This window comes from Cervus elaphus, chromosome 1, assembly GCF_910594005.1.
Source record: "Cervus elaphus chromosome 1, mCerEla1.1, whole genome shotgun sequence".
NCBI classification, from domain to species: domain Eukaryota; kingdom Metazoa; phylum Chordata; class Mammalia; order Artiodactyla; family Cervidae; genus Cervus; species Cervus elaphus.
Genome location: NC_057815.1, coordinates 60658471 through 60674134, shown reverse-complemented (window position 1 = coordinate 60674134; position 15664 = coordinate 60658471). Strand labels below are relative to the sequence as shown.

Sequence of the window (15664 nt, the reverse complement as noted above, 5' to 3'; positions counted from 1 at the left end):
GGACCCCATTGGGCTTTCCCAGAGACAGGCCTTCCCCCATATCTCCTGCTTTAGCTCCTCCCTGAAGTACCTAGATAATAGTATTTGACCAACATTTCCTGAGTTGTTTTGCAGATGTGAATAAACTTCCCCCTCTTCAACAAATGGAAGATATTAACCACTTGACTCCTCCTGGAGCCTGAGGACCAATAATGCTAACCCCTGTGACACTACCCTGTTACCTTACCATCAGCCATTCAGAGCATTGTGCACAAGCTGATCACAGACACTGAAACACCCCTCCCTTACCTGGCTTTTAAAAGTACTTTGCTGAAACCTTTCAGGGAGTTCAGGGCTTTTTAGGGCATAAACCTCCCATCTCCTTGCATGGCCTTGCAATAACCCTTTCTCTGCCCCAAACGCCAACGTTTCAGTTTGTTTGGCCTTGTGTGCATCAGGCACACGAACTTGCATTAACAGGATTCAATGGAAATCTACAATTTCTAATCAATTGCCTATTGATAGAATTAAGATAATTTTTATATCACTTTACTATTAAAAATTGTGCTATAATAAGAAACAGTTTAAGTTTCCCTGTGTTTGAAACTCTGTGACTCTTAAAGCCTGAAGCACCAGCTCTGTCTTGTACTGCTCTCTGCTGCTGCTGCTGCTGAGTCGCTTCAGTCGTGTCCAACTCTGTGCAGCCCCAGGGACAGCAGCCCAGCAGGCTCCTCTGTCCACAGGGTTCTCTAGGCAGGAATACTGGAGTGGGTTGCCATTTCCTTCTCCCGTAAGCTCTCTAGGCTTTTCAAAAGCCAGTAGCCTCAATTCACTTGATCAACCTCTGGGCAAGGGCTTATAACAATGACCTGCCTACTATTAGCAAAAAAATAAAATAAAAATATCCTATAAGAGAGGAAGCCTGTTTGAGTCTTTTCAGCAGTTTTCTTTTTCTTCCATCCTGGATTTTGTGTATGTTATTTAGTCGCTAAGTGGTATCTCATTCTTTGCAACCCCATGGACTGTAGCCCTTCAGGCTCCTCTGTTCATGGAATTTCCCAGGGAAGAATACTAAAGTGGATTGCTATTTCCTTTTCCATGGGACCTTCCCGGATCAGAGGTCAAACCTTTGTCTCCTGCTTGACAGGTGGATTCTTTACCACTGAGCCACCTTGGAAGCCACAATAATCATATAAATGCAGTTTAAATAGAATGCAGAGCAATACGAATTTCATTATACAGGTAATCTTCTCTATGATTGTAACAGAAGGCAACAGTGTGGCAATAGTTCAAAGAAATCACTGCAGTCTACCTTCTTCCTGCAGTAAGACTAGTTCAGGTCCCATGACACACAGCTTGGCCTCAAAGATAATTTAGCTTTCCTCTGCCCCCTTTTTCTCTTTCCAGATTTGCTCCTAAAGGCTCCATCTGGCCTCCATTTCCTTTCTTCTTCAATTTTTTTTTTTTTGTGCAATATTATTGTTCAATCCCTTTGCTAGGAGTTCAGATTCATTCATTCCAAGCATTCATAAGCTCTTTTCACAAGCCCCAGTGTTCAACACAAACATGGACAGGATGCTTGAATATTATAGATTACAGATCTCTATGGCCAAATTTTAAAAGTCACATAGGACCCACTATCTTTCCCAGTGAGGTTTTATTGCCTGATTAATCTATAAAAATAGATATGAAGAGGCTTCTGAGCCAAAGCCAGGAACCAGGGAAGTTTGTGCATAGCAACTACTTAGTCTTAAAAGCTTAATTGTTTATTTGTTCAATGCCTAGCTTCCCTCAATCAAATGTAAGCTTTACGAGCACAGGGACTTTGTTTTGTTTATTTCTCTCTTTGAGGGTCTATAACAATGCTTGGCATATAGTAACCATTCAATGTTTATTAATGAACAATTACTGATTATTGGGAAGGTTATTATGATATTCATGATACAGTAATATATATTCTGTGTGTGTATGTTAGTCTCTCAGTTGTGTCTGACTCTTTGTGAACCCATGGACTGTAACTCACCAGGCTCCTCTGTCTTTGGAATTCGCCAAGCAAGGATACTGGAGTGTGTAGCCATTCCCGTCTCTGCGTGATCTTCCCAAGCCAGGGTCGAACCCAGGTCCCCTGCATTGCAGGCAGATTCTTTACCATCTGAGCCACCAGGGAAGCCCCATATATGCTATAATAGAATATACTAACATCCTTATTAATATATCCCATCCTGCTCATATCAATCCTGTAAAATAAGCATATTTGTCTAAGCAATATGGAAATGGAAACTCAAAGAGTTTAATAAAATTTCTAGGCATCAGCAACCAGAGAGTTCCAGTGCTGGGATTTTTTTTTTTTTTCATTTACTTTAATCAGAGGATAATTACAATATCGTGATGGTTTTTGCCATACATTAAATATGAATCAGCTATAGGCATACACATGCAGGGCAGCAAAGGAGACAGAGAAAGGCTCTCAAATCATCCTACCCTCTCCTTCTCCCACTGAGTCCAAAAGTTTGTTCTTTATGTCTCTGTCTCCAGTGCTGGGATTAAACTTAAGTGAAGTGAAGTCCCTCAGTCGTGTCCCACTCTTTGCGACCCCATGGACTGTAGCCCACCAGGCTCCTCCATCCATGGAATTTTCTAGGCAAGAGTACTGGAGTGGGTTGCCATTTCCTTCTCCAGGGGATCTTCCCGACCCAGGGATCGAACCCGGGTCTCCTGCATTGCGGGCAGATGCTTTACTGTCTGAGCCATCAGGGAATTAAACTTAGGTCACTCAGAATCCAAAATGTTTGTGCTTTTCTCTACATAATACCACACTCCTTGAGTATGGTTTTCCTTTCTTGAACTTCATCCTGTTGGCATCTGACATTCCTTAGGGTCCCAAAGGACAGTGAAGTCAAGAAAGGTCAGGTACTCTTGAGGAAGGGCAAGAAGAGGAGCAAAGTTGAGCCCAGAAACACCTGGGGGAAAATACAGGTGCCAGCCCTTCATGTGGCCCTGAGGACCAAAGAGGCACAGCTGGGAACAGATCTCCTGTCATGACTGGGTGCAGGGCCAACTCATCTAGTCTGCTCACCCACACCTGACACAGAGAAGGCTGCAGTGGTCTGGCTTCAGGTCCAGTCATTAATGACTCGTCCAGGAAAGTGAGTAAGACTCCCTGATATTTTTTCTGGTTCTTCTTACAGCAGAGTCAGAGTTTGTCAAACACTCGGGGCCCTGCATGAAGCATAGGTATCAGGTAGGGCTGAACAAGGCAGATCTCCCTTCTGGGCACAGGTAAGGATCTCATCAAGGGCCAGATCAACCCAGGCCCATCTCAAGGTTCAGGTGCTCAGCTAGGCAAGGTTTGGTGGATCACCTAATTCCATTCCTCTGTCCACACTGGAACAATCTTATCAATTTTCCCCCTTCCTGATCCACAGTTGCCCCTTTCTTTGTCATAAGTGACATCTAAGACAACAAGCAGATTCAGATCACCCAGGGTTTTGTTTTTCTTTTCTCCAATTCTGTCCTGTAAATCTTTCTGGGTCAGAAAACTTCCAGTCACTGTAGCTTTGACAGAACATATATCTCCTGAAGTCTTGACTGTCCTCTAATTAACTCAGGAAAGACTTGCTTCAGTGGAACAAGATAGATCACATCAAGTACACTATTTCCTTAGATCAATTCTGTGGGTGCAGAAAGCCTAGAAGAGTGGGTTCCTCTTCCTAGGACAATCAGTGAATGATTGGAAGAAGAAGGTTTTTCTGGAAGTTCTGGAGGGACTGACAGGAGCCTGAAAGGTCTTTTGAATGTGATATGTGGTCTTGCTTTTTTGTTTTTACTTATTACCTGTCTGATTGCTTAAAAGATAGTTTCCCTATTCTAAGATTTTTCTAAAAATAAATGACAAAGATCAAGGCATATTGGTATATTTCCATTTATGTGTCTTAATACACACCTGTGTCTATGTGTATTAAGGAATGCTTTCAGTTAAAAACGTTAGCTCAGTGATTTTTACTTTTTCCTAATTCTTTATTTTTATAATATTGTCACAATAAAGTGCACCCTAGGTGTTCTGCACACCTTCAACCAACTACATTTTCATCCTTATCTCTTAGAAAACCATCAGAGACTTGACTAGGTATCCCTTCTCCTTATACATTACCCCCACCAAGATACTGTATATTTACTGTATCAAGACCTTCACTGTGATTTTAATATAATTGATTATTTAAATATATCCTCCATTAGATTCTAAGCTTCATGGAGGAAGAAAGCTTCATATCAACAGTACCTCAATAGAAGTGGAATAGATACTGAATTTTTTCATATGGTTTAAGATTCTCTTGTTTAATATGGTCCAGGTTAATTATTTATGAATATTATTTTTTGAACATTCCCTCTAATCTTCCTCATATTTTTCACAGAATTTTTCTGAGGATCTGCTTTTTTTCCAATTTGTCCACTCTTGAAAGAGACGTAGTTGGACTCTCCTGGAACACACTGTTTATCTACTTAGGTGTACTACAATACTCCTCTCATATCTTAAATGTTGAAAGCCAGTGGATATTCTGAATTCTGGCAATCAGTTGTCAATTATAGCTTTGCTGGAATGAGGAGAAAGATCCTAAGGTTGTTACCTCATAATCTGATTAGGCAAGAAGGAGTAAGCATTATATGACTAGAAGTACTCTACAGTTCTTATATTGAAAGGGGAGAGAAAGTGCATTAAAACTACCACAGTCTGTAGATATCCTTCCTTTGCATCTCATTGCCACATTTTCTACTACTTTGAGTCACGTCAAAACAAAACATGATAAAACAATTGACTTTTTCTACTCTATACCTTCTCAAATACTCTCAATGTTTGCAGTCCTTAAATGCATACATAAAGGTAAATCCTACTTTGGCAGTAGATGGAGAATATAAACACCATGAATCTTTAAAGAAATGGGGATATATAATAGGCACAAATGGAAAATTTCTACTGTTTTTCCATCTGACTCCACTCCATTGCCTCAGGACCCATCTCACTTAATCCCACTACAAAGGTATTAAATGTGCAGCAGAAAATGAATGTATATAGATATGACCCAAGTTGCTTTAGTAAATATGGTAACAGAGTAGAAAATGGATCATAAAGAATGAGAGTGGGGAAGGATGAGACATTGCCCATTTCAGAACTCAGACTCCATTCTTTTCTCCTTGTGTTGATTCTTAGGTAACACAAGGCACTTTCTGTTACAACTGAGATCCTGACTGTGCTTCTTTCGAGACACTAAGAAAGAGTCTGAAAACAAATCCAGAGTTTGACTCTTCCAATAAAGAATCTCTCTCCATGATCACAGCTAGGGTGTTTTATCAATGGCTGAAGGAAACTGGACAAGAGTGAGTGAGTTTATCCTCATGAGTTTCTCTTCCTTACCTACTGAAATACAGTCATTACTCTTCCTGATGTTTCTGGTCATCTACCTGGTCACTCTGCTGGGAAACAGCCTCATCATTCTGGTTACCTTGGCTGACCCCATGCTGCACAGCCCCATGTACTTCTTCCTCAGGAACTTGTCCTTTTTAGAGATTGGCTTCAACCTGGTCATTGTGCCCAAGATGCTGGGGACCCTGGTTGCCCAGGACACAACCATCTCCTTTCTTGGCTGTGCCACTCAGATGTATTTCTTCTTCTTCTTTGGGGTTTCTGAATGCTTCCTCCTGGCCACCATGGCCTATGACCGCTATGTAGCCATCTGCAGTCCCTTGCACTACCCAGTCATCATGAATCCAAGGACACGTGCCAAACTGGCAGCTGTCTCCTGGTTTCCAGGCATTCCCATGGCTACTGTGCAGACCACGTGGCTCTTCAGCTTTCCATTCTGTGGCATCAACAAGGTGAACCACTTCTTCTGTGACAGCCCGCCTGTGCTGAGGCTGGTCTGTGCAGACACAGCACTGTTTGAGGTCTATGCCATCATTGGAACCATTCTGGTTGTCATGATACCATGTTTGCTGATCCTATGTTCCTACACTCGCATTGCTGCTGCCATCCTGACGATTCCATCGGCCAAGGGGAAGCGTAAAGCCTTCTCTACCTGCTCATCCCACCTCCTTGTTGTCTCCCTCTTCTATGTATCTTCAAGCCTCACCTACTTCCGTCCAAAGTCCAATAGTTCTCCTGAGAGCAAAAAAGTGCTATCACTGTCCTACACTATTGTAACTCCCATGCTGAACCCCATCATCTACAGCTTGAGAAATAATGAGGTGAAGAATGCCCTTGGTCGGACCTTCCACAAGGCTTTAGGTGTCAGAAACTGCTTTCTGTAGACATTTTGAGGTGGAACTGAAGTTTATTAAGTGAGGAACAATCAGTTCCATGTTGGGGATTCCTCTCTGCCTCTGTTTTCATCTTTTTGGGATTAAACCCAGCTGCTGCAATGGCTGTTGAAAAGACCAGTGGAGGGAAGGAGCACAGAGGTATATTGCACCCATCATTATTATGTGCCATTTTCCTCTGTTTGCCCAATATGGACTTCTTAACTTTTATCTTACTGGTACAAATGCTATTTTGAAAATTCTTCGACCAATATATTCTAAGTATTTACTGTGCTAATGTGCACCAATGTGACATACACTGGGGACAGTGTGAAATTTCTTATAATGTGAACTTGGGGACATAAGAGTCTTCTTGATACTTTGTGTTCTGCAAGACTGACTCCATCAATAGAAATAAAGGCATAAATCCCCCATGCATTATTTGTCCCATTTATTTATTTCATTTCACATACCTGAGGCAGTTTTGGCTTTAAATTTGTTTGTATTTAGCATGGTAAGAAAAGTGGATCACTAATCCCCACGACTATCCTTTCATAACTCCAATATCCTTAATCACCTCCTTTCAGCTTATTTTTCTGAGATAGAGTGGTCAGGGTTTCCAATTTTCACTCTTGTTCTATATTGAGGTTTTTAAGCTTTGTTGAAGTAATTCCAAATTTTCACAAGCTTAGTTTCAGGCATGGTGTTGCTTTCAAGGCTTGCAATGGATCCCAGCTGTTCCTATATGTCTTACTGACAACTCTGTTATGCCTTGCTTACTTTAGTGCCTGTTAATTTTCAACCTTTGTGTATGTTGCTGTGAAAGTACAAAAGACCATAAAACACAATTACTGCATTCAGAAGTTTACCATTTCATCAGCATTTGAAATTATGAAAGAAAAACTATGTACTCCTGAAATAATGAAATGTTATACAGCATAAAGGGGCCTTGCCTGTGTTCATATTCCACTCTGCCATTTATTAGTTGGGTGAACAGAGGAAAGTCAATAACTCTTCATGCCTTTTTACCCATCTGTAAAATTATGCAAATAATAATCATATCTATCCTATAGGTTTTTTAAGACTAGATATTAATAATGTGTTTATGACAGCCCAAGCATATTGCAGATTCATATACAGGTTTTGGTTCTTAGCAATTACCTCATCTGAACACTTTTATGAACTTACCTCTGATAATCTCTGACAGTTATAGACATACTGCATGCACATTTTTATAATTATTTTTATCACTTAATGTCATAACAGAGGTTAACAGATTAGGCACCCAACAAGTTATTAGGGTAGATAAAGCAGTTTTCTTATCTAAAAACAGGTAATTGTGGTTAACTTCCACATAGAGTTGGTATAAGGATTAAACTGGGTAATGAATATAAAGCTCCTGATACCAATCATAAACATTTATTTTCACACTGTGACAATTATTTGTAAGAATAATATTGAGGGCTATAAAACATGTCACCATGTGTAAGTGCCATTACTTTATATACTTTATATTCTCCATAATTCATTGTTTCTTGTATTCCAGTATAAACAGTAGTGTAGTGAACATTTTAATATTTTAAGTTTTTTTAAAAAGTCTTCTTCAGCCACCATATTGAGATAAAATTCCAACAGTAGAATAGTGGGTCAAAGTCCCTGAAATTTTGTTTGTTTATTTTTCCTGTAATTATTGATCTATTCCTATGATTCAAGCATTGTGTTCATTAGCATTTCCATTGATAAACAGGCATAACTTTTAATGACAAAGAGGACAATTCCTCAAGTAACCGTAGTCAGCCTACATGTGTAATCACCTGATTAGTGCTTCAAAATATAGAGAAAAAATGGTAAAGGTGAAATGAAAAATAGATAAATCCATATGCAGTGGGCGATTTCTATATCATTTCTCATTAATGAGTAGGACAAGTAGAAAGAAAATCAGTAAGAACATAAAACAATTGAGCAACACTAAAATAAACTAGTCCAAAATGATATTAAAAGACACCATACTATACTTCTCATACCAAGTTAGCGTCTACATATCATTTAAGAGTAAACTCCAGTGTTTTCTATCAGTCTCTCTCAGATTCCTCTAAGCAAATCCAAGTTCACTCTCCCGTGAACACACGTGGCATCTAGCATGTGTTAAGCTCAGTTCAGTTCAGTTCAGTTCAGTCACTCAGTCGTGTCCGACTCTTTGTGACCCCTTGAACCGCAGCACACCAGGCCTCCCTGTCTATCACCAACTCCCAGAGTCTACACAAACCCATGTCCATTGAGTTGGTGGTGCCATCTAACCATCTCATCCTCTGTCATCCCTTTCTCCACCTGCCCTCATTCTTTCCCAGCATCAGGGTCTTTTCAAATGAGTCAGCTCTTCGCATCAGGTGGCCAAAGTATTGGAGTTTCAGCTTCAACGTCAGTCCTTCCAGTGAACACCCAGGACTGATTTCCTTTAGGATGGACTGGTTAGATCTCCTTGCAGTCCAAGGGACCCTGAAGAGTCTTCAAGACCACAGTTCAAAAGCATCAATTCTTTGGTGCTCAGCTTTCTTTACAGTCCAACTCTCACATCCATACATGACCACTGGAAAAACCATAGCCTTTACTAGACAGACCTTTGTTGGCAAAGTAATGTCTCTGCTTTTTAATATGCTGTCTAGGTTGGTTATAGCTTTCCTTCTAAGGAGTAAGTGTCTTTTAATTTCATGGTAAGCTCAGTTAGCACTAAATTAATAAGTTAGCACTGTTAAGCATTAAAGATATCACAATTGTATTTTTCACATGCATAGAGGACACAGTAGGGACATTCATGCTTCTATTCATCATTCATGCTTGTATTACTGAGGCCTAGTCCAATGCCTGGAGTACAGTGGGTACTTGGTTAATAAACCAATGATTACATGTATAAATCCTAAATTGTTTCCCTAGCTCTGACCTCTCACTGAAATGGGAATTCCAGGTTTCCAGCTAAATCCAAGACATCTCTGCTTGGGTGTCAAAGCATATATCTAGCACCATCCTCCCAGAGAATTGCCAAATCTTAAAAACCTTTTTCTTTTTAATTATCCCTCTTTTTGACCTCATCATTTGTTGACATTTTCTTTCATCTAATCAGTGGATATTTACAGCCTGAATCTTGGTGTAACAGTAAACCAGGTGCCCTCTCAGAGCCCCTGGTTGTGAGACAGACAAACACACAAACATCTACAGAATGAAAAGGCGCCACGCAGAGTGCTGCACCATGATGTAATTCCGCCCTTCAATAAAGGCCATCACAGAAGGGTTCAACCAGTCTCCTAATCCTGCCCATTCTTCCTTGGCAAACGTCTTCGTGCTCAAACCTTGACTCAGTTCACCTTTTCATTGCCAATGCCATTATACACCATTATATGCCACTAGCCAGGCCCTCATTTCTAAATTATTATCATGAGTCTCTTCAGTGTTCTCATTGCTTCTGAGCACTTCCCATTCCTGCCTTACACTCACGAATAAGTACTGAATTTACAAGGATGAGCAAAACAGAGTCGTTGCCTCAGGGACGTTACAGTCCAGTGGAGAGGAAAAGTATTAAAGAAAGAACTGCACAAATAATTATAATTACAAATTGATATTATTGCTATGAAGGAAAAGGTATATTGCTCTGGAGAAAGAATAAAAGGAGAGAGTCTTAATTTATAAGCATGATTCAGAGAAGACCTCACTGAGGATTATTTAGAGTGATATGAGAAAATTGTGCAGGAGTTAACCAAGTAAAAATAAAAGGAAAAATACTCAAAGCAGAAGAATTAGTATAAAGACTATAAATCAATGACTGTAGAAATAGTATCGTGGAATGATACTGATGTTGGCTCATCATATAGTCAACTGGAATGCTCCTTCCTCACCTAATGGAAACTTTCAAGTCTCAGATCAGGTAGCATCTTGATGAAACCTGCCTAACATGACATTCACCTAGGTTTATCAAGTTTTCCGTACTTAAACTTATTTCCTTTTCACAACAGGTATTGGGACATTGAGTAATTTTAGTATCTTTCTCTAGATCATAAGACTAGGAATTAATAGTGGAGGGATGAGAAAAAACTAGAGTATTATTTCAAGTATTTTTTATTAACATTTTAATAAATGTACAGGATAAAATTAAGTACAAAATAATATTTAATCAAATATTTCCTTCTCAGGATTCACCTCTGTGCTTTCCCACTTTCCTGCACCAAGGAAACAATTATAATTAATTCCTTGTGTATCTTTCTAGCAATTTACTATTTACATATTTTATATGTTTATATGTGTAATGTTAGTTCTATGAAAATATATAATTATATTTTATAATTTTTGTAATGTTTATATCATGTCCTTTATTTGAAATGGCTTTATTTCAAATAAAATTTTATCTTGGAGTTTATTCCACTTTAACATAACTTATTCACAGAAAAATAGTATTATAATGGGAAATCTATAATTTTTAATCCATCACCTATTGATGGAGTTAAAATAGTTTATATATTATTTAGCTGTTAATAATTGTACTATAATAAGAAATTTAATCTTTCCTGTGACCTAAAACTGTATGATTTGTAAAGCCTGAATCACCAGATCTATCCTGTACTGGCTCTCTAGACTTTTCATAACCAGTAACCTCAATTAACTTGATCAACTTTGGACAAGGGCTTATATCTTCAGCTTATATGACTGCCTTAACAATGACGAGCCTACTATTAGCAAAAAGACAAAAAGATCCTATGATAGAGAAGTCCCTTCTTTCAGCAGTTTTCTATTTCTTCCATCCTGAATTTGTGTATAGCAACTACTTAATCTTGAGGCTTAATGGTTTATTTGTTCAATGCCTGTTATTTCTCCATTCAAATGTAAGCTTTAGGAGCACAGAGCCTTTTATTTCATTTCTCTTTCTAAGGGCCTAGAACAATGCCTGGCATGTAGTAATTAGTGTTGATGAACAAGTACCAGCTATTGGGAAGGTTGGAAGGTTATTATAACATGATACTCATGATATAGTAATACATATGTTATAATAAGGCTTCCCAGGTGGCTCAGTAGCAAAGAATCCAGCTAGAATGCAGGAGACCCAGGATTGATCCCTGGGTTGGGCAGATCTCTGGAGGAGCAAATGGAAACCCACTCCAGTATTCTTGCCTGGAAAATCCCATGGTCAGAGGAAACTGGTGGGCCACAGTCCGTGGAGTTGCAGAGAGTCAGATATGACTTAGTGATTAGCGTGCACAGACACACACGCACATGCTGTAATAGAATACATTAAAATCCTTTTTAATATATCCCATCCTGTCATATCAACCCTGTAAATAAGCATGTTATCTTTGTCTCAGCAATATGGAAATGGAAACTCCGAGAGTTTAATAAAATTGCTAGGCATCACAAACCAGAGATTTCTAGTGCTGGGATTAAATTTAGGTCACTTAGAATCCAAAACGTTTATGCTTTTCTCTACACAATGTCACACTCATACAGAATCGTTTTCCTTTCTGAACTTCATACTATTGGCATCTGACATTCCTTAGGGTCCCAAAGGACAGTGAAGTCAAGAAAGGTCAGGTACTCTTGAGGAAGGGCAGGAAGAGGAGCTAAGCTGATACCAGAAACACCTGGGGGAAATGCAGGTGCCAGCCCTTCATCTGGCTCTGAGGGCAAACGAGGCACATCTGGGAACGATCTCCTAAGTCAGGACTGGGAGCAGGGCCAACCCATCTTGTCTACTCTCACACCTGACACAGAGAAGGCTGCAGTGATCTGGCTTTAGGTCTAGTCGTTGATGGCTCATCCAGGAAAGGGAGTAGGGCCTCCCTCGTAGTTTTTCTGGTTCTTCTGACAGCAGAGCCAGAGTTCGTCATACTCTCAGGAGCCTGCATGAAGCACAGGTATCAGGTAGAGCTGAACAAGGCAGATCTCCCTTCTGGGCACAGGTAAGGATCTCATCAAGGGCCAAATCAACCCAGGCCCATCTCAAGGTTCAGCTGCTCAACTAGACAAGGTTTGGTGGAACGCCAGAATTCTATTCCTGTTTCCACACCGGAAAAATCGTATCTGTTTTTTGGCCTCCCTGAGCCTTGATTTCCCATTTTTTGTCAGAAAGTAAGATCTGAGACCACAAGAAGATTCAGATAACCCAAGTTTTTGTCCAACTGTGACTCCAAATCTTTCTGGTTCAGAAAAATTCCAGTCTCTGAAGCTTTGACAGGACATATTTCTCCTCCAACTCTGGACTTTCCTCTAATTAACTCAAGAAAGACTTGCCTCAGTGGAACATTCATGAGGCAGAGCACACTATTCTTTACACAATTCTATGACTGCAGAAAGTCCAGAAAAGTGAGTTCCTCCTCCCGGGACAGTCAGTCAGTGATTAACATAAAGCCTAGAGACTGTCATACAGAGTGAAGTAAGTAAGAAAGAGAAAAGCAAATATTGTATATTAACACATTTATGTGGAATCTAGAATATGGTATAGATGAACTTATCAGCAAAGCAAAAGTAGAGACACACATGTAAAGAACACACATATGGATACCAAGGGGGAAGGGCAGGTGGGATGGATTGGGAGAATGGGATTAGCATATATTCACTACTATGTATGCAACACATAGCTGATAAGAACTAACTGAATAGCCCAGGGAACTCAGTGCTCTGAGGTGACCTAAACGGGAAGGAAATACAAGGAAGAGGGGATGTATGTGACTGATTCACTTTGCTGAGCACCAGAAGCTAACATGGCAGTGTAAAGCCACTATCTGCCAGTAAAAAATAAAATAAGGAAAGACAGAAGAATGTTCTATGGAAGTTCTGGAGGGTCTGGCAAGGAGTCTGTGCATTGATCATAGACTATAAGGTTCTGCAGTGTCTTCCATCAAGACAGTCTGCCATTCCTTCTGCCCAGGAGTTTCCAGAAATTCTGTGGGAAAACCAATAGTCCATTTCATCTCTACTCCCACGTCCTTCCCGGTCCTTCTCCACCAGAACCACTCACCATGTTTTGTCATGAAATGAAACTTCTAGTGAAAGTCGCTTTCAATAGAAGAATGTGAGTGGACATGAAATTGAATGAAAACTCAAGGAATCATGAACTTTCTGAAATTCTTGTATTCATTAATCATAAATAGATCAATCTGCATTTGCACTGGGCTTGTTCTAAGTTGTAAGCAGTTCCTTGTCTGAAAGAGTTTGCAAATTAAACTAGGCAATTCTGATTCAATAGATAATTAAAATAGAAAATTAAAGAAAATTATTTTCAAAGCCAGGAATAACCCCATCTGGAAGTAGCACAGGGAAAACATACCTGAGTTTTAAAAAAGAGAAAGAAGAGGTCAGCAGGATAAAGGAGGCAGGTGTGCCAACAAGTGAAGTTGTGTGAAAAGATACAGAGCAGGACTGGCAAACTTCCAGCTAGCCTCCTGTTTTCTGTGGCCCATGGGCTAAAAATGGCTTTTAAGTTTTTTTAATGATTTTAAAAAATCAAAAGAAGAATAATAGTTCATGGCATCTGAAAATTATATAAAATTCCAATTTTGATAAATAAAATCGGTCTTCAGATATGCTCATTTGTTTAGGTTTGGTATATATCTGTGTACCTGTCCTGTTTATGGGCTTCCCAGGTGGCGCTAGTGGTAGAGACCCGGATTTGATCCCTGGCTCGGGAAGATCCTCTGGAGAAGGGCCTGGCAGCCCACTGCAGTATTCTTGCCTGGTGAATCCCATGGACAGAGGAGCCTAGCAGGCTACAGGCCCTCCGGTCACAAAGAGTCAGACACAACTGAGTGACTAAGCACAGCACATTATAATATAGATTCAGTATTTTGCATGTGTGCATTAGTTTAGATGTTGTGTAGTTGCAACAGAGACCATATGGGCCATAAAGCCTAAAATATTTTATGTCTTGTCCTTTTAGAGGAAAAAAAAAAATCACCAACCTCTGTACAGAATCATGAAGGGAAGTAATTCATCCATAAGTGCAAAAAAGCTGATGATGAAAGACAAAAGGTGAGACCTAAAATGTATTCTGTGTTCAAAATGTAGGCCTTGTTGAAAACCCGTGCTTGCTTTTAATATTTTTTTTTCACTATGGTTCTAATTGCAGGACCTGTGTTGTCCTGCTGTGCAAACAATTTACCAAATTCCTTAACTAGGAAGTTACTTAACCTCTCCAAACTTCAGTTCCTCCATTAGCAGTGTAGGGAGAATAATAATAGCCTCAAAATCAGACAGTTGTTGTGGAGAAGACTATTAGAAAAGTAAAATTACTAGCATGATTTTATTATGTATTCAGCAAATAGTAACAACATACAGTCATCATTTTCATTTTTATCATTATTGCTTTAATGCTGTTGTAGAACAAAACGTAGCTCACTGTTGAGTGCTTGAATAATCAGAAAATAAAACTAGGAAGTAACTCATTCCTTTCCCCACCACTTAAAGGTGATTTTTGCTAAAACTGGCATATTCTTTCAGTTGTTTTTCCTATTTTTCTTATTTACAAAGTTGGAATCTTAAATGTACACATTTATTCTTGTTCTTAATTTTAATATTATGTCATGGATGTTATTCAATAGTATTTCTTCAAAAAAGGCTTAGGTGATTACATAATATTTTCTGAAGTCTTAGGTCATAGTTGACCTAGTCAGTTATTCATTAGTGATTGTCTCCAGTTCTGACACTATAGAGATACAACACTGAAATGTTTATAAGTGAAATCTTTGTCTAAGGCTCTGATTATTGGTTTAAATTAGAAACACTGAGTTCTTGAGACAAAATGGATGACCACTTTAAGAGATTTCATTTAAATTTTCTAAATTGCTCTTCAGAAAAATTATACTCTTTTTTACACCAAAATCAAAGGTATGTTCTACTATACCACACCCTTATTAGCACTGAGCGCTATGATTATTTTTACTTTTCCAAGTTTGATGAGCAAAATTGAATTCCAGTGTTATTTATTGATTTGTTTAATTTGTATTTATTATTAGTACTGGGAAAATAGAGTAATTTTACGTGTTCATTTCTTATTGATATTTTTAATGAATTGAATTTTCATTCCCTATGTTTTTAAGGGAGAGAAATAATTTTTAATTGAAGTATACTTGATTTAAAAGGTTTTATTAGTTTCAGATGTATAGCATAGTGATTTAATTAGTACTTTTATAGATTATATTCCATTCAAAGTCATTACAAGCTAATGGCTATAACTCTCAGTACTACATAATATATCCTTGTTTCTGACCTATGTTATACATAGTAATTTTGTATCTCTTAATCTCATACCCTTAGCTTGCCTCTCCCTCTTCCCCCTCTCCTTGAGTAACCACTAGTTTGGTTTCTATATCTGTGAGGTTATTTCTTTTTTGTTATATTCACTAATTTGTTTTATTCC

The 15664-nt window shown here is 38.9% G+C and overlaps 2 protein-coding genes across 2 annotated transcripts in view; one reads left to right on the top strand and one right to left on the bottom strand.

Moving 5' to 3' along the window:
- Positions 1-15664, bottom strand: part of LOC122694965 (interferon-induced very large GTPase 1-like) — a 1416129-nt gene that overhangs the window by 509745 nt on the left and 890720 nt on the right. The window lies entirely within an intron of this gene.
- On the top strand, positions 5190-6331 carry LOC122695004 (olfactory receptor 10A5-like). The gene has a single exon (XM_043904476.1). It carries the CDS (start codon positions 5329-5331, stop codon positions 6280-6282), a length of 954 nt encoding a protein of 317 aa, XP_043760411.1. The 5' UTR covers positions 5190-5328; the 3' UTR covers positions 6283-6331.